Here is a 20,214-nt window from a genome sequence, read left to right on the forward strand (position 1 = left end):
CTCTGAAATTCTAAAAGCCAATTAGATATTTTTTTGTTTACTTTAAAAAAAGAAGGTCGTAATGTATATTATATTTGTTACAACTGTGTTGGCCTGCGATGAGGTGGCTACATGTCTAGGGTCTACCCTGCCTACTGTGCAGCTGTGATATGCGTCAGCCCCCCCTGCAACCCTGCTAGGGACAATCGGTAGAAAATGGATAGAAGATTTATTAGGAAACAAATAGTTCATTATTGCAACAGACTATAACTACTTTACAACTTAAATTCATACAAATGCAACTACCATTACAAAATTAACATGAACAACATTGTTATTAGAGATTCATCAGATTTTAGTATTCATTTTCATTCAAAGAAAAAAAATGTATTTATGATAATACAATATTTGTTACAATATTATATAAAATTAGATATAAATATATGCATTTGCATGCCGTACATGTATTTTTTATGTCACAGCGAAAATAATAAATACATCTAATAAAAAAGATAAAGTACTTTACTGAAGCATATTACTTAAAGGCTTTCGCGGGCCACATAAAAAGATGTGACGGGCCAGATCTTGCCCCCGGGCCTCGAGTTTGACACCTATTTTATAAATCATAAATCATTCATCTCACCTGGACAGAAGAAGTCTGATTATGTATTACCACAAGTTGGTATATTTTGACAGCCATTTAGGATTCAGAAATGGCCAGAACAATATGAAAACACTTTAGCGCTTTTTTAAAATAATGCCAATAATAATAAAAAATCATAAATATTATAAATGTGCCTGTTACGGTGCACAGACACTCCTTGCTTCCCTCTTCTGCGGGAGCGTTTGGAAGCTCCGCTGGGAGCACTAGACATGCCACCGTGCTCGTCACGCAGACCGCGCCCACACTCCGCCGCAGCCAGAGGCAATCAACACTTAACGCACCTGGCTTTGATGAGTGACGGCGGTATAAAGACCTTCGACGCTGACTCATCGTCGTCGGAAGGTAGCTCTGCTAGCAGTAAGCCTCGCGTCTCTGGCTTCCCCTCTTGATCTCGCTCGTTTGCTTGTTTCCTTGTGCCTTTGTTCCCTGATCCCATTTTGTCTCTCGCTCTCCCTACAGTGCCCGTGTCTCAGCCGTTGCTGTGTACCTCCGCTGCTGCTTTTCCCTCCTGGACTCTGTTTTGCTCTCCCCGATCCTTGACCACATTTTGGACCTACGGACTTCTATCTCCTGCCTTCGACCCCGCTTGGACCTCGGACCCCCCCTGGCAACACCGAGCGTCGAGCTCATAGAGCAAAACCCTGTGTCGGTGCGCGTACCGCTTTTAGAAAGTTATGTGAACGATCATGAGCTCTTTTGGTCACGTGACCAATACGCGAACTGTGTCAAACTGATGCCTACACGCCAAACTGTGTTTATAAGGAAGCGCATCTGTCAACGAGATGCTGCTGCCAACAGAATCGCCGCACTTCTGTCGTTTGTCATTTGTATTTTATCGTCATCGGAGATCATGGAGCAGTCTCAGGCAAAAAGGAAGATTTCCGCCGTGAAATAATAACTAAGAAGAGAAATCATCTAAAATTTAAAACGTTGGAAAAACTTTTTTTTTTTTTAAATAAAAATGTGTAAAAAAAAATTCCCAGTCCACAAGCATCCTCATTCACAACACTTTCTCTTAGATTTCCATGTTATAATATATGTTCGCATTATTTATTGACTGTATCTATCTCTATCTTATATTATTGTATATACTAGGTCATAAAATCAGTGTCAGTTGAGTCGGTCCATAGGTTGCCTGTGGGGATTTTTAATGTCGAGCAGATGTCAGTATTTAGTGACACAGTATCAATAGTTTTGCGATGTGTCGAAACGCTTCATGACGCCTCATCAACCCATCACTAACTCCATGTAATCATCAAGCACTCAATAAACCTGTTGAGCTTGATATCCTGTGATCGTGCCGTCTCCTTCCCCAGTCTTACATAACAGTGCCCGTTACAACATTACATACATACTTACATCAGTTTTTACAAGCTGTTTTGAAGTCATCCAGGCTCGCTTATTTGATCTTAAATTGGTTTTAAATACAGATAAAAGCAAGGTAATGGTTTTCTTTCATTCAAGGGTGCTACTGGAAAATATTCCAAATATTGTAAGATCAAATGGAAACCCTATAGAGGAGGTCTTAAATTACAAGTACTTGGGTTTTACTCTTGATCAGGAGCTTTCATTTAAAGCCCATATTAACAACTTAGTCTTTAAGCTTAGGGTAAAACTTGGTTTCCTTTTTAGAAAATAAAAACTGCTTCTCTCTTAAAGTCAGAAAGAAATTGGTGACAGCGACTATCTTGCCCGTAATTGATTATGGAGACGTTCTTTATTTTAGTGCTTCATATAAATGCCTCCAGTCCTTGGACACTGTTTTTCACTCAGCACTAAGATTTGTTACTGGCGGTCGTAGTCTCACCCACCATTGTCAACTGTATATGAAGTCAGACTTATCTTCATTGAGTGCACAGATACACACATTGGCTGACCATCATTTATAAAGCTCTTTTAAGTTTAATACCTCCATACTTGTGTACTTTGTTACAAAGAAAAAACAGCTCTTATGCGTTACGTTCTAACAATTTGTATGTTTTAACTGTTCCCCATGTACTGACTGAATTTGGCAAAAGAGCTTTTGGCATTGCTGCCCCTATGGCATGGAATGCATTGCAGACGAAACTGAAACTCACTGAACTACTTCCATTTGGAGACTTCCGTTCTATCCTGAGGGACAGAGAGCAAGAGACTTTTGCACAGTGCCTGTTTTTTTAAAAGGTGTAAATCTTTATTGTTTTACAGTTCTCTTTTATGTATTTTAAAATGCATGTCTTAATGTATTACTTTTTTGAAACTGCTCTGTGACATGTGCTGTTGACCTCTTGGCCAGGTCACCCTTGTGAAAGAGATCTTGATCTCAATGGGTTTCTTATCTGGTTAAATAAAGGTTCTATTCTATCATGTATATAAAAACTTGATGGAAGTGTTTGGATGTTTTTTCAAGGGCTTGGTAGGTGGATTTGCGCAATTCCCATAGGGTCCTTTGTAAGCAAACTTTTGATCGCGTTAATTTAATATTTAGAATGCAAAAAAAAGCAAAACATCCGTCATCATGTCTTTCATGATGATTGTGAACGACATGCAAAATTCCAAAAAAGTGAAGTTCTCTTTTTAAGCGCAGTCTGCAGACTAACCATCCAGACATCTACGCAAAAGTAAGTAAGCTGAAGCTAATATCTTGAAATTACTTTACTGAATTGTTACTTTTAAACACAGTATAGCAGCAGCAAGGCCACTTACTCTACTATTTTTGTTGTACGCCATGGGCGACATTGCCTATAAATAAACTAAAATACCCATACAGTGCGAATTCGATGTCCTCCGCACGCTGTTCAGTAATTGCACCACTTGACAACCCAAAAGACCAGATTCGTCATTTTTCAAGTTAACACGCAAGGAAAGACATGTTTGTGACATTATACGCACAATCGCACGCATGCACACACACAAATATACATTGACTTGACCAAAAAACAAAATACAGGAATCCAAACCCAAAAAAAGTGGAATAACTACACTCTGACTATAAATGAATAAATGATAAAGAATTAAAAAAAACAGGAGGAGATGTTGATTAGTCCCTTGTGCCAAATGTGGAGAGTACTCACTCGAGATGTCCTTGTTGTTAAGAGTGGTAGACAGACAATGTGGGGGTGTGGGGGGTTCTTGTGAGTTGTGGGATATGAGACTTGGTCAGGGTTTAATTCCAGGATAATTGGACAAGCGACACATTTTCAGTAGCGTGCTCTTGCATCATTGGGTGTTTCGGCCTTCTAACACCATACACTAGGGCTGGGCGATATATCGATATATACGATATATCGATATATACGATATATCGCGGGTTTGTTTCCGTGCGATATAGAAAATGACTAAATCGTAATATTTGAGTAGACGTTCTCACGCAGTTGCTTTTCGCTGCGGGCGTACACTTCAGGCTCTTCTCACTCTTTCCTTTTCCACAGACAAGCAGGCGCACATTCTTACATACGTCACATACGGTCATGTCATACGTCACATACTGTATGTGTCCGCCCTCGCAGAGCAGAGAGGTACCATACTGGGTTACGTTAGCTGCTAACGTAGCCGTACAAAAGAGAGAAGGTGCGGATCTGGTAACAAATGAAGGAAGACTTAATTCCCAATAAAAACAGCAGGGTTTCCATCGTCTGGCGGTGGTTTAGCTTCAAGTGGGAATATGTCGAACAGACAACCGTAATTTGTCAAGTGTGGGGGGAAAAGGCATTGCTATAAAAAGTAGCATTACTGCTAACATGTAGCATCATTTGAAAAGTCACTCGCTAGAAAATGAAGATAATTTCATAACTTTAGTAACATACCACATAGTGAAGGACGAATACTTTTTGATTTCCTATAATGCAGCTCATTTTTATTTGACACTTAAAATGTCTCTGACAATCTTGCACTTTATGTTTTGGAAATGACTTGGATGTTTGTGCCACTGCTTAATAACTTTAATAAATACACTTTTGGTCAATTGACTTAGTTGTTATTGCCCTCTCTGCATGAAAGTTTAAAAGTAGCCTATATGAATGCAGTATGAAGAAGAATGTTTTAATGTATACACATATAATCATCATACTGCTGTGATTATATGCATCAAGTGTTCATTCAAGGCCAAGGCAAAATATCGTAATATATATCGTATATCGCATTATGGCCTAAAAATATCGCAATAATAAAAAGAGGCAATATTGCCCAGCCCTACTAAACACCCTCCATAAAGGTGGCCCGCCGAAGGATGATCAGTCTTCAGCTTGTGTCCCGTGTTCAACTGTTCCTGAAATTCACCCTGTTACACTGCTCTTTTTTGGGGCCCAACCAGGGTTCTTCCGCTTGAGCCAAATCCACTGGCTGCTTCTTTCTGCTGCCTCTGAGACTGCTCTGATGGTCCTCCGCAGAGCCTGACCGTGGCTGCAGAGTTCCCTCAGCAGTCTGATGGTAAACGACGCCACAAATCCTCTGCATCCCACTTCTACTGGATAGACTTTGGTGTTCTAGCCACGCTGCCTCGCTTCTTCTGCTAGCTCCGAGTAGCGCAGCTTCTTACTTTCATAGGCCTCCTCCACAGAGTTCTCCCATGGGACTGTGAGCTGTATGACGTAAGCAGTCTTCACCAAAGGGGACCAGAGCACCAAGTCTGGCCTAAGGTTGGTAGAGGCAATCTCAGGTGGGAAAACCAGCTGTTTGCTCATGTCTGCCAGCATCTTCTAGTCGCGGGCCAGGTATAGGTGTCCTGCTTCTGGTTTGGCGGAAAGCTGTTTGGGGGTTTTCCCGCCCTCTCAGACAAACATTGTTGTTCTTGGTGGCAAGGAGTTGACGGCACCACACATGCTCTTCAGGGCTGATGCCAATCTCTTGAGGACCTGGTTGTGCCGCCGGTTGTATCTCCCCTGCGTGAGGCTCATCTTACATCCTGTCATGATGTGTCTGAGGGTTGCTGGGGTTGGGCAGAGGGCACATTTTAGATCCGCGCCATACCACTGATGGAGATTCTTTGGTGATGGGAGCACATCATACATTGCTCTGATGATAAAGCTGATTTTACTTGCTTCCATCCGCCATAGCTCCTTCCAGCTTATCTTTCTCCTCTCAACTCCTTCCCACTGCATCCATTGCCCATGTTTGGCAAGAGAGACATCATTCGCACTCCTCAAAACCTCCTACTGGCAACGGACTTCCTCCACCACCAGTGACCTCCGCTCTGATGTTGTAGCATTTTTCCAGGATGGTTCTCTTGCAGTTAGGCCGAAACTTCCTCTTCCCTGTTGGACCTTTCCCACAATGTCTTCGTGCTTCAGGGCTCCTGTAGCTTGCTGCACCGCATCGGATGGTGTCCACCTCCGCCCAGTTACTAGGGGCGGTGTAACAGTGCTGATGGTCTTGTCTCTGGAGTCTTTCAGTGTCATCTGGAGTCTAACTTTAGAACACTTGTATTCCTCAGTTAGACTAGCGAGAGGTAGCTCCAGGATCCCTTTGCCGTAGAGGCCGATGTTACTTAGACACTGTGGAATTCCAAGCCACTTTTTTGCATATGAAGTGATGGTTCGCTCCATCTTCTCCACAGTGGTTACTGGGACTTCATACACAGTGAGTGGCCACATTGTCCGGAGGAGGAGTCCAAATTGGAGGCACCAAAGCTTCAGTTTACCTGGCAATAGAGTCTTATCAATGTTATCCAGGCTTTGTGATCTCTTCCCTTAGTTTTTCTTCTTGTTGTTTGTCCTTGAGGCTTGCGTTGTACCATCTGCCCAGGTTTTTGACAGGCTGCTCAGACACCGTTGGAATTGGGTGTTCGCCGATGTAGAACCTTGTGTCTCTCAGCACCCCCTTGATTATGGAGATGCTTCGAGATTTGCTAGGCTTGAATTCCATTCAGGCCCACTCGATGTTCTCCTGCAGCTTTCCAAGTAGACACTTAGTGCATGCTGCAGTAGTGGTTAGTGTTGTCATGTTGTCCATGCATGCCCTGATAGGTGGAAGACGGAGCCCAGCCCTGGTTTGTTCTCCACCCACCACCCACCTTAAGGCCCTCATGATGACTTCCATGGCCATTGTGAAAATCAAGGGTGAGACTGTGCAGCCTGCCATGATGCCTACTTCCAAGCGCTGCCATGTTGTAGTGAAGTTGGCTGTTGTGAAGCATAGTTCTTGACTACATTGACTTGACCAAAAAACAAAATACAGGAATCCAAACCAAAAAAAAGAAAAAAAGTGGAATAACTACACCCTGTCTATAAATTAATAAATGATACAAAAATAATGATGAAAAAATATAATAAAAATAATGAATAATAATCATGACTAAACATGCTTGTGGGAACATACATATTTTACTTATATTTGTACTTATTTTACCTATTACTTTTTAATTATCATCTCCAAAGACATTTTTTTACCAAAAATAAGTATCATGAACGTTATAAACTGTTTTCACCTGCGATGTTGTTGCAAGTAGCGATGCTGACATGTTTCTGTCTGGGAAAAACACGAGTGATAACCTCTTTGACGTTTATATTTGTTGACAAATTGCTGCATCTATAATTGAAATGGTAGGCTGTTTGCCACTGGTTTAGTTAAAACTGGTTTGAAATAGTCAATAAGAGACACAGTGGGGAAAGGTAATGTGTGTAACGATTTACCAAACAACAACTGCAACACAGTAACTGTAAAATAAAAAGTTCAATAGATAAGTAGCATATTTTACCCGTTCTTTGTCGCTTGCTTCACGATCCACCATAGAACCCTGCAGGGAAAACAAAAAAAGACCACAATTTATTTCCACATTGTTTTAGATTTTTTTTAAAAAGTAAGCAGCAGCAGAGTTCCCCTCACCTTCAGGTCATATTTCCTGTGTACCACCAGTCTGTGGCTGAACATGTTCCTCATGACAATCAGGTACGTCTCCTCACTCTCCACGCTGACCCGGTACATTCCCAAGAACTGTGGTAGCAGGGTGCTACCGTGACACTTCACTATGTGCTAAGAGGGGTGGAAACAAAGTTATACAACTTTAGTGGTCATTTTGAAGAAATTTACACCTTAAACTTCAGGATGACCTCGCATTCTTTGTTGTAGGCATCCTCACAATTAAATGTAATAAATTGCTCTTGCATTTTTATGACATTTTCAAACCTTCCCATTCCCTCTTTATTGAAATAAAAATGAAAAGAAACTTAAATGTTGCTACAACAATCTTTGTGCCGTTCAGGTGGCTATTGTCTGTGACAAGAAAAAAATGATGCAGTTAAAACAGGTCAGTATAACGAACGCCAGACAACTGCCCCTAAAGCGTAAAGACTAATACAAGAACCTAGAAGCTACAAACACTATGACTTCATTCACAGCGAATGAAAAAAAAAAAAAAACAGAACTGCCATTATCCCTCTCCTGCCCAGTTGTATGTGGGTTGTGTAACTACAGGCAACACATTCCAACAAGTCAGGACTATTTCTTCCAATTAGCCATGCAAAAATGTGTTCAAACTCCAAAGGATTAAAACAAGCTGATCATAAACAAGAGGTTATTTCTTCAACACACAAACATGATTTTAGTTATCTATTTTATTCCTGCATGGGAACTAGGGTTGTCAAAAGTATTGATACTTTGTAACAGTTTTTTGCAGTATCGTCAGTACTTAATACTGTATAATACTTCTCCCCTCGGCGAGCAGAGTCAATTTTCAGTGAATGAGCATAGTCGGCAATGAAAACGAACGCCTGCTGTCTTAAATAAATTAAGCAGTGTTTCCATATATTGACTTATTTGTCGAAGCCTGTCACAAATGTGGATTTGTGAGCTTCTGGTTCCCCTTCACTCAATAACAATTTACTATGGAACTGTGACAAAGTAGCGTAACGGTTGGTGCGGCGTACAGTAAATTTGCTTCACAACACACATCACAAACGCCTGGTATGCCAGAGACTAAGATGTAGCAGAAATAATCTATGTGGCCCTTTAGAACCTTTGACGCTGCATATAGCAAGTATAGGTACATATTAAAAGTGAAAAAAACCCAGGGAGTGTGCATTGCCCCAGCGTGCAGAAAACCACCAGAAGCGTCCAACCCAAACTTGAGAAAACAGCTAAGCGATACTCTACTGTCGTTTGACAACACTTTGAACACCGCTAGAGGTAAGTGCTCGGAAGCGATGACCCTTCATTGGCAACTCCTTCACCTTCACTAAGAGGCTACTGGACCAGAAGCAAAGTGGCCGCCTTGTTTGCTTGAAGAGATCGACCATCATCTCAGTGCCACCTTCAGTGAAACTGCAAGAGACCAGGATCTTGGCCCTTGCAAGGCACTGGTGACACCTCCAGGACCGGTGTCGAAATTCAACAGTATGAGCCCACCCTGGCAGAAGTAAAGAGGGTGTCAAAGCTACAAGATCTTTTTTGGTTACCGGCCACAGTGGTGTACCCTACAAGGTCTAAAAGCAGTGTCCACGGCTCCTAAAACGTCTGTGGAAGATCCTGAAGGCGATATGGCGGAGAGGAAGAATCACAATTCAGTTTAGACATACTGAAGGCGTTTGGATCCCAAAGAAAGAGAACAGCAGTAACATCGAGCAGTTCTGCATAATTTCCCTGCTTAGCGTTGAGGGCAAGATTTTCTTTAAGATCGTGTCCTAAAGCCTAACTGAGTTCTTCTTGAAGAATACTGACATAGACACCTCTACCCAGAAGGGGGAGATTCCTGGAGTGCCTGAAAAATACAGGAGTGGTGATGTAATTGATCCAGGAGGCCAGGGAAAGCCAAGGAGATTGGGCAACTCTCCGGCTAGACCTAACCAACGCTTATGGTTTGATTCCACACAAACTTGTAAAAACGGCACTGAAAAGACACCAAGTTCTTATGAAAACCTGCAACCTCATCAGGGACTATTACAATGATTTCAGTGCAAGAGTCTCCTCAAGCCAAGTAACATCTGCCTGGCATCGCCTGGAGAAGGGCATAATCACCAGCTGTACAATCTCGGTGTCAAAATTCTCTTTGGCTATGAACATGATAGTCAAGTCGGCAGAGGTTGAATGCAAAGGGCCAAAATCAAGATCTGGGACCTAACAGCCCCTCATAAGAGCCTTTATGGATGACTTGACAGTGATGACCACATCCTTGCCTGGGTGCAGGTGGGTCCTTCAGGGGCTTGAATGGCTTGTCACATGAGCAAGGATGGGCTTCAAGCCAGCAAAGTCTAAGTCTCTAGTCCTTAAAAAAGGTAAAGTAGCCGATCACTTTTGCTTTACAATTGGAGGGACTAAGATTCCAATTCCAAGAGCAACATTTCGTATTGGCTTACAGCCACAAAATCTGAGCTCCCAGGCAAGTTCAAGGTCTGGATCTACCAGTATGGAATCCTGCCCAGAATACTGTGGTCCATGGTAATCTATGAGGTACCATTGACAATGGCAGAGGCACTAGAGAGGACCATCCACCAGTTCCTCAGTCAGGTCCTTGAGCAGCATTTCCCTATATGGCCAACCCACCAAGCTGCATCACCCTCTCAGTGGCCTATCGGAGCAATTGAAACTCACCCACGCTAGTATGGTGTTCATGTATACCGACTGCGCAGATGTCAAGGTGACCTCGGCAGGAATTGTTAATACCGGGAGGAAGTGGCAGGCACAAGAAACCCCAAGCACAGCGGAGGCACGGCTTATGCACAAGACTTTGATGGGTACTGTGGCAATAGGTATGGCAGGCCTTGGTAGCATTCCTAAGCCACGATACGACCGGGCCTGCGGCAAGGAGAAGCGCCAACTGGTCCAAGACAGGATCCGAGCAGAGTTGGAAGAAGAACGTCGCAGCAAGATGGTCAGCATGTCCAAGCAAGGGGCAAGGACAAGGTGGAAGGATGCAGAATGTCTGGAAAGCTGAACTTATGAGCACAAAATTCCTCATTCAATCAGTATACGATGTCCTCCCAAGCCTGGTCAACCAGCACACCTGGGACAATATTGTTTATAAACTTAGGAAATACGTCCATGGACAGATTGGAACTTTAATTATGACTAATGTATGACCCTGTAACTAATTGGTATTGGAATAATACCAAAATGAGTAGTGTAATCTAAAACTAACGTAAAGTATCCTAACAAAGTAAAAATAAGTGCTTATTACATATTAACAGAGGTGTACACAGAACATGTTAAAACAGAAAGTAAGCAGATATTAACGGCACATGAAGAAGTAGAGTAAGAATCCATACAATTTCTTCTGCTCTTTCCTCATAATTTGGACAAAATAATACAATGAGAAAGGACATTATGTTACTGCATAAGTCAGCAGCCAGGAGCCTTTGTTTGCTTATTTACTACTAAAGCACTTTGAATTGCCTTGTGTACAAACTGTGCTCTAAAAATATACTGACCTTGCCTTACTAAAAGATAATTATTTAATGCCCAAAATTTTATTTGATTGCAATAATAAATGTAAGTTTAAGGCATCATAATAGTTTATGTTAAAATAATAATAATGACATTTTAATGTGGTTCTCTATTTTGAAAAGTATCAAAATATATTTTGCTTCCGGTACAAAAATATTGGTTTTGGGAAAATCTTACAAATAATTGATTACCCATTTCTCCTCACATTATCAATTAGGTTTGGCATTATCTACAACTGCGGAATGAAATAAACTTATTGTATGACAACTTCAGTAAAATGTTGTGAACTGACAACAATTCTAACCCCGGATTTCCACTGGATGCTGGATGGAACGGGGCCTCCATCCGCAGCATGGCAATACCCACTGGCGTTCTGTTGCAGCTCTGTCGTGCAGCAAAATTGCGTAGACTTTTACAAAATCTCACAAAAATCACGTGATAAGAGGAGTTGTAGTAATGCAAATCACAATCTGTTTATTCTGTTGAACAGACAAACACACCAACCACTCCCAAGCTTTCCCGGCCCCGTATCAGCTTGTATTTGACACAGGCCTCCATGTCCCCACATAGCTGCCTGGGATATGCTTGTAAATGATTTTTTCATTTTTAACCGCCAAAGTCAGCATGTCCTCATCCATTTGTGTCAAAAAGATGAAATTACGTCTGAAAACCTTTGACAAGTTGACTTAATTTTCGACGCCGCCCATTAGGTCGTGTTTAAAGAGTAAAAAACGATCCGCCTTGAAAACGGGTATTATAATTTGAAAGTAAACCTCCATCCATCCACTTTCTACCACTTGTCCCTCCCAGGGTCGCTGGGGGGCTGCAGCCTATCCCAGTTGTACTTGGGCGGAATTGATAGTTTATTTTGTTTTTAAGCATAATTTCCTGTTCAACACAACCATCCATCCGGTAGGGAAGCAGGTTAAGCAGAGAAGCCCAGACTTTCCTCTTTCCAGCTATTTTGTCCAGCTCTTCCCGGGGGATCCCGAGGTGTTCCCAGTCCAGCTGGGAGACATTGTCTCTCCACCGTGTCCTGGGACTTCCCCGTGGTCTCCTACCAGCTCTTAACACCTCCCCAGGGAGGCGTTCGGGGGGCATTCTGACCAGATGCCCAAACCACCTCATCTTGCTCTTCTTGAGGTGAAGGAGCAGCGACTATACTTCGAGCTCCTCCCGAATCAGTTTCTCACCCTATCTCTAAAGGAGAGCCCCGCCACCTGACGAAGGAAACTCATTTTGGCCGCTTGTACACTTGACCTTGTCCTTTCGGTCAAAACCCAAAGCTCATGACCATAGGTGAAAATAGGGACGTAGATCGACCGGTAAATTGAGAGCTTTGCCTTTCGGCTTAGCTCCTTCTCCACCACGACAGACAAATACAGGGTCCACATCACTGCAGACGCTGAACCGAGTTGCCTGTCAATCTCACGATCCACTTTTTAATCACTCTTGTGAACAAGGCCTCGAGGTACTTGAACTCCTCCACTTGGGGTAGGATCTCCTCATCAATCCGAAGATGGCACGCCACAATTTTCCAGGCAAGAACCACGGACTTGGACTTGAAAATCCTGACACATGCAAAGTGCTAATACATGCAGATTCTAGCGAATTTGAACAAATGTGTTGCAGTCATTGGCAAATATAGAAGCTCTGCTTATATTTAGCGCAGGAATGCGCAATGGCACTGCCATGTTGGTGCCGTTCTGCAGCGGCATAAACTGATCATATTGACTTGAATAGAAACGGAACAAATCTTTCGCCGTTCTACTGCCGTTACATAGCCGGTGGAAATTTGGGGTATAGGGTTCTTTTAGGGCTGGGCAATATGGCCTTTTTTAATATCTCTGTATTTTTAGGACATATCGCGATACACATCGCGGTATTTTGCCTTAGCCTTGAATTAACACTTCATACATATAATTACAGCAGTATGGTGATTCTATGTGTCTACATTAAAACATTCTTCTTCATACTTCATTAATATACGCTCATTTTAAACTTTTATGCAGAGAAGGAAATCACAACTAAGTCAATTGTCTAAAACTGTATGTATTGAACAGTTATTAGCAAGTGACTTTTCCAATGATGCTACATATTAGCAGTAATGCTACATTTGGTAACAACGCTTGTGCCCCAAACTTGACAAATTAAAGTTGTCTATTCGACATATTCCCGCTTGAAGCCGAACCACCGTCAGAAGATGGACGTTTTTCTTGGGAATTAATTATTCCTTCATACGCACCTTCTATCTCTCGTATTACTGCTCGCAACACTCCGCGAGCATCACAGCTAACGTTAGCCACACTGCTACCTCTCTGCTCCACTAGGGCATTCATGTATGTGACGTATGACGTGACGTGTGTAAGTTTGTGCGCTTGCTTTCTGTGAGAAGGAGAGACAATAAGGAGTGGGAAGAGCCTGTAGTGTAATGCCCACAGCTAAAAACAACTGCGTGAGAACGTATACTCGAATATTACAATATAGTCATTTTCTACATAGTACAGAGACAAACCCGCGGTATATCGATATATCGCCCAGCCCGAGGTTCTTTCCTCAACTAGTTCTATTATGAACCTTCATTTTTGAGTCCAAATATCAAATGTTAAATACAATATTTAATATACAATATATTTCACTCATTTCTCACTGAATGCTTCTGTGGCAATTATAATTATCATATTTGGGTCAATTCCCCACACATATGGTAGAGAAGTAGAAACAGCCTTTGGCAAGCGCACATTTGGAAAATCTCTTTGACAAAAGCTTTTTTTAGCTGCTGAAAGGCCGAAGGTTACAGATGGGAAAAAGTAGGACATGCAGGAGACAGTACAGATGAGTGGCTTTTGCTTTCGCTATACAAGGTGTTGGCAACCCGCGGCTCCGGAGCCGCATGCGGCTCTTGGATCACTCTGATGTGGCTCAGCTGCATACTTGCCGACCGCCCATTTTTCCAGGAGGTTTTCCGGATTTCAGTGCCTCTCACAGAAATCTCCTCAGGGTAACATTCTCAGATTTTCGTCCGGACAACAAAATTGAGGGCGTGCCGTGATTGCAATGCCTTAAACGTCCTCTCGACTATGTCGTCGATTCCGCTTTAATACTAAGCTATCTGAGTGCCGGCCGGCCACATGTAGTGTGGGGCTGCTGACTCAACGCGCGAGCGACTGCAAAGCATACTTGTTCAACAGCCATACAGGTTACACTGAGGGTTGTGATATAAACACCTTTAGCACTCTTACTAATATGCGCCACACTGTGAACCCACTCCAAACAAGAATGACAAACACATTTCGGGAGAACATCCGCACTGTAACACAACATAAACACAATACAACAAATACCCAGAATCCCATGCATCCCTAACTCTTCCGGGCTACATTATACACCCTTACTACCACCCACCTTCCCCCGTGCGTTGATTGAGGTGGGTGGGGGTGCATAATGTAGCCCGGAAGAGTTCGGGATACATTGGATTCTGGGTATTTGTTCTGTTGTGTTTATGATGTGTTACAGTGCAGATGTTCTACCGAAATGTGTTTGTCATTCTTGTTTGGTGTGGTTACACAGTGTGGCGCATATTAGTAAGAGTGCTAAAGTTCTTTATATCACAACCCTCAGTGTAACCTGTATTGCTGTTGAGCAAGTATGCCTTGCAGTCGCTTACGTGTGTCTGCAGAAGCCTCATACAACATGTGAATGGGCTGGTAAGCTGTTTGTTAAGGTTGTAGATGGCGCTAAACGCATTTTCATCATTGCACGCCCTTATTATTGTTGTTTGGGTGAAAACCAGCAGACAGTCGAGAGAATGGTTGCTCTGAAACTCGGTAGTCTCCCGGAAAAATTGAGATGGTTGGCAAATGTGATGTTGTCAAGCGGCATTCAAATAAAACTCGCGGGCCGCACTAATAATAAATTGTCATATTAAGGTGCGGGCCACATGTCTGAGACCCCTGGTTAATACATAGCACAATGCAAAAAAAACAACTTTGTACGCTGTGTTATTTCATTTTAAATTTCAAAAGTCTTGTGGCTCCCATAGTTTTCTTTATTTTGTGAAGCAGGTCAAAATGGCTCTTTGAGTGGTAAAGGTTGTCGACCCCTGGGCTATACCATGGCTAGAGACCACCCAGACAGGCCTTAGCTAATAAGTGACATCATTATCATTGGAAATTCTGAATATAGCCACATGTTTTGCTCCATTACCCATAACAGCAAGTTCCTACTTCAAAATAATGTTTCTTTTTACTGATACTGATCCTGTATCACGTTAATTCCATGTTATATTTTATAAATTTTATAAATTTAACATGGAATTTCATATTTTATGAAAAAGTATTGCATTAGAGCAGTGGTTCTCAAACTTTTTTCACCTTCAGAAAACATTTGTCTCTACAAGTACAACCATAACGACCAACAGTAAAATACAGTAGCAAAATAAGTCTAAATATTCATTAAAAACAAGGCCAAGATTTTATTTAACAATTCTGTTAAATATTTTTGGACATTACACACAGTTTGAACAGTAACACTGTGTTTGAATATTTAATTAAGTGATTATTTGGCATACCACTAGACGGAGCCCACATACAACTAGTGGTACAAGTACCACAGTTTGAGAATCTCTGCATTAGAGCATGTCAGGAATAGGTGTGTTTTGCTGTTATATGTAGGAGCCCATCCCAAGACTAGTACAACCTATGACATGGACATAATTCTATGTATACATGTATTTTTTTTTATTTATATTCTATTTAGAGCTGTCAAATGATTATTTTGTTAAATCAGATTATTCACATTTTGGAATATGGATTAATCATCATTAATCACAAGTGATTACTCACTTACATAATTGAAATTAGCTGAAGAAAAAACTCCAATAATTGTACACAAATTAAATGTATTGTCAAGATTGTTTCCGAGGAATTTTTTTCAACGTTTCACATGAATGCATGTCGGGTTTTTTTGCACAAAACTTGGTGACAGTTGTATCTAAAGTTCTTTCAGGCTTTATTTTGGAGTCAAATTGGTCAGCGAGCATACTAGTCTGAGTCTCTTCACTCATTTTTGTACTGACTTATGCATTGATCTGATCACTAACCGTGTAGCAGTTAAGGTAAAAAGGTTTGTACGATCAATTTGCATGATAAATTTAAGTGTGTACATGATTAATGTGATAATCCATCCATCCATCCATTTTCTACTGCTTGTCTCTTTGGGATCACGGGGGTGCTGGAGCCTATCTCAGCTGCATTCAGGCAGAAGGCGGTGTATACTTTGGACAAGTCTCCAACACAGAGGGACAACATTCACTCTGACATTCACACACTAGTGGCCAATTTAGTGTTGCCAATCAACTAGGTGCCCATGCAAACTCCATAATGTGATAATATTTGTGATTAATCACATGAGTGAACTTTTTAATTTTGACATCCCAAATTCTATTTGTTTGACGGATGGACATTCAGACAGAAAGGAGAGGCTAACAGCTCACCTGGTGATACTCCGACAGGATGCTGTGCATATCTGCTACATCCTCACTGGAGATTTGCTTGACAATCAATGTGCGGTCATAGGAGTTAAGGAGCAGACCCTCTCCACGGTCATCAACGCTCCTTATCGGAGGGCAACGAGTCAATGACACCTGAGATGTTTGGAATAAAGACAACTAGTGAGTCCTTTCAATTTGAACATAAGATTGATTTAACAAAACAATGTCTTTGAGTTGGTTAAGATGTTGGTGAGTCACTAACAAGGGTGCTGATTTCTTACTTACACATTTTTATAGTTTACAACCATAATGAATGTAGGGTTTTCCCAGTAAAAGCCCTTCAAATTATTTTCATAGTAAGATAAGTCTGTGGCTGACATGTGTTCTAATAAAGTTTTCAGCATGCAAGTTGCAGTGCTGTACATTTATTTTAACTAAAAAAAAAAAAGTCACCAAAGTCCGTATTTTCTTCTATTGTGGCCAACAGTCCTGCTTACAATAGTCCACATTCAATATCACACAAAAGGTAAGAAATGCAACAACGCAATCCACTTTTATACAAAATACACGATACACGACTTACATGGTCAGAATCACTGTGACACTCAATCAAATGTGCCAAACAAGCCACATTTATCCAGACCTGGCCACCACTGCAGCAATCACCCACCCACCCACTCTTAAAAGGACAGTACCCATTGGAAAACAAATACATTTTGTTAGCTAAGCATCTAAACTAAACAAATAAAATACTGAATAAATGGTAGGTATAATATTTTTCTAATGACACTAAAAATTATTATTCAAAATGTAAATTTCACAGATTAAATTTAGTAATAATAATGGCGCCAACGAATAATAAATAAACAATTCTAATTCAAATTGGTCAACTAAATCTATTCCTTTAAATATGAACCGAAATACATACCTTCGAAAATAAATAACTGAATACCCATCACTCCCTATAGTAACAGTTAGGTTTCACATTGTCTATAACTATGAAATAAAATAAAAAACATTTTCATTTGAGAATGTCCATAAAATTATGAGATTTGCTACCAATTATGAAGGGTTATTCCTCAACTATATTTGGCAGAGTTGTAACTTTTGAAAAGACTTCCAACGGATTAGCCAAATTTGACATTAAATCAGACAATGGTAATGATGTCGTTTGCCTACCTGGTAGTCCAGATCTTCAATACCGAATCTCTCCCTTAGATTTCTGAAGACTTGAGGGCAGTATTCCTTAAATTTAAAATGTCCAGGAAGATTTTCTCTGTACAGAGAGAAAAAAAGTTAACAATTAACCATCCATGCTTCTATTTTCTACTGCTCATCTTGTTCAGGATCGTGGGTGTAGCTGGACCTTTCCCATGCTGACTTCAGTTTGTAAGACAAACTATACCAGTCAATCACAGCCTCATTGGGCACATAATGCTGGGACTTTACTGACGCCTCGTCCGGCTTACATTCCGCCCAATGAATATGCGTGGTGGTCAATCTAGCAGTTGTCAATGGGTAGATTGACCCATTGTGCTCAGGAACACTTCAGAAAACCACTGTCACGAAATACAGTTTGTCGCTACATCTGTAAGTGCAAGTTAAAGCTCTACTACGCAAAGCGAAAGCCATTTATCTACAACATCTAGAAATGCCGCCGTCTAAGATGGACTGATGCAAAGTGGAAAAGTGTTCAGTGGCCTGACAAGTCCACATTTCAAATTGTTTTTGGAAATATTCGACATCGTGTCATCCGGACCAAAGGGGAAGCGAACCATTCAGACTGTTATCGACGCAAAGTTCAGAAGCCAGCATCTGTGATGGTATGGGGGTGCATTAGTGCCCAAGGCATGGGTAAATTACACATCTGTGAAGGCACCATTAATGCTGAAAGGTACATACTGGTTTTGGAACTTCATATGCTGCCATCTTTTTCATGGACGCCACTGCTTATTTCAGCAAGACAATGCCAAGCCACAATCAGCAAGTGTTACAACAGCGTGGTTTCGTAAAAAAAAGACTGCGTGTACTTTCTTGGCTTGCCTGCAGTCTAGACTTGTCTCCCATCGAAAATGTGTGGTGCATTATGAAGCATAAAATATGACAGCAGAAACCCCGGACTGTTGAACGACTGAAACTCTACATAAAACAAGAATGGGAAATAATTCCACTTTCAAAGCTTCAACAATTGGTTTCCTCAGTTCCCAAACGTTTATTGAGTGTTGTTAAAAGAAAAGGTGATGTAACACAGTGGTGAACATGCCCTTTCCCAACTACTTTGGCACTTGTTGCAGCCATGAAATTCTAAGTTACTTATTATTTGCAAAGAATGAATAAAGTTTATGAGTTTAAACATCAAATATCTTGTCTTTGTAGTGCATTCAATTGAATATGGGTTGAAAAGGATTTGCAAATCATTGCATTCTGTTTATATTTACATCTAACACAATTCCCAACTCATATGGAAACGGGGTTTGTACATTGAAAATACACGCAACCCTAACTTAAAAATGCCGGACATTTGCAGCATTTAAGAAACTCCACCCAGACAGCTCCGCAAAAGAGGACATGTCCGGTGAAAAGAGGAGGTATTTACAACCATTGAACCCACACTTCCTGCACAGACATCAGGCAAGTCAACACCATACCATCAGTTATAGTTTCAACAATTGCAATTTAATTTATTCTAATTGTCAACAACTCAACACTTACTTGTTAAAGAGGTGATTATTAACTTTAATCTTAGTGTTGGCCTTAAAGTCATCAGGGAGTAACATGACAGGAACTGGTACCTGGTTGAGGTCGTTTATCTGTAGAAAGATAGGACATCTGTTATTAGATAAGCCAAACTTGTCAGTTACCTTTCAATAAAGTTGAACAGGTTAGGTGTACTTCCCAACAACAAAACACTGACATATATTGTAATAGCATTTTTTAGATCAAAACAGCGTAATATCTCATGTTAATATGACTGTTGTGATTCATTGACTAACAACGTGATTCATTGACTAACATTGCTGAAAATTTTTTGTCACCAACACTCTTCTGTCAAACAATATTTTTCCATATTTATCATATTGTGTTGACGGTTGGGGAAATGTTTATAAAACAAACATAGACAAAACAATTCAACTCCAAAACAGGTTAATTAGTATAAAACACAAAGCATGCTACTATGAACCTACCAATCCATTATTCATAAGTTCTAATGCAGTGGTTCTTAACCTTGTCGGGGGTACCGGACCCCACCAGTTTCATATGCGCATTCACCGAACCCTTCTTTAGTGAAAAATATATATATATTTTTTTTCAAATTCAAGAAAAACTTATGTTTTTTTTTATTGGTGCACAAAATGAACCATGCATGAACATCACCTTGTTCCCAGAACAAAACCAACACAGTGCATGATTTCACAACAAATTACACACCTTACACACATTACCATGAATTGATTAACATGGACCCTGACTTACACAAGTTGAAAAAACTATTCCGGTGTTACCATTTAGTGGTCAATTGTACAGAATATGTACTGTACTGTGTAAACTGTACTGTTTTTTATAATGTATTCTCTTCCTTTGCAATCTGCTAGTAAAAGTTTCAATCAATCAATCAAAAAACCTGCTAATCAGATGGAAAATTAGAGGGAACATTGTTTGGGGGTATCCTACTCAGTGGCCTAGTGGTTAAAGTGTCCGCCCTGAGATCGGTAGGTTGGGAGTTCAA

The 20,214-nt window shown here is 40.9% G+C and overlaps 1 protein-coding gene across 1 annotated transcript in view; it reads right to left on the bottom strand.

Moving 5' to 3' along the window:
• Positions 1-20,214, bottom strand: part of pip4k2ca (phosphatidylinositol-5-phosphate 4-kinase, type II, gamma a) — a 36,610-nt gene that overhangs the window by 13,286 nt on the left and 3,110 nt on the right. The window contains exons 2-6 of the mRNA XM_061904334.1: positions 19,200-19,297; positions 17,667-17,763; positions 16,491-16,640; positions 7,445-7,591; positions 7,317-7,355 (exon numbers count right to left, since the gene is read on the bottom strand). Coding sequence (XP_061760318.1) covers positions 7,317-7,355; positions 7,445-7,591; positions 16,491-16,640; positions 17,667-17,763; positions 19,200-19,297 — 531 coding nt within the window. The remainder of the gene's footprint in view (positions 1-7,316; positions 7,356-7,444; positions 7,592-16,490; positions 16,641-17,666; positions 17,764-19,199; positions 19,298-20,214) is intronic.

Source organism: Nerophis ophidion, linkage group LG06 (assembly GCF_033978795.1).
Source record: "Nerophis ophidion isolate RoL-2023_Sa linkage group LG06, RoL_Noph_v1.0, whole genome shotgun sequence".
Taxonomy (NCBI): Eukaryota; Metazoa; Chordata; class Actinopteri; order Syngnathiformes; family Syngnathidae; genus Nerophis; species Nerophis ophidion.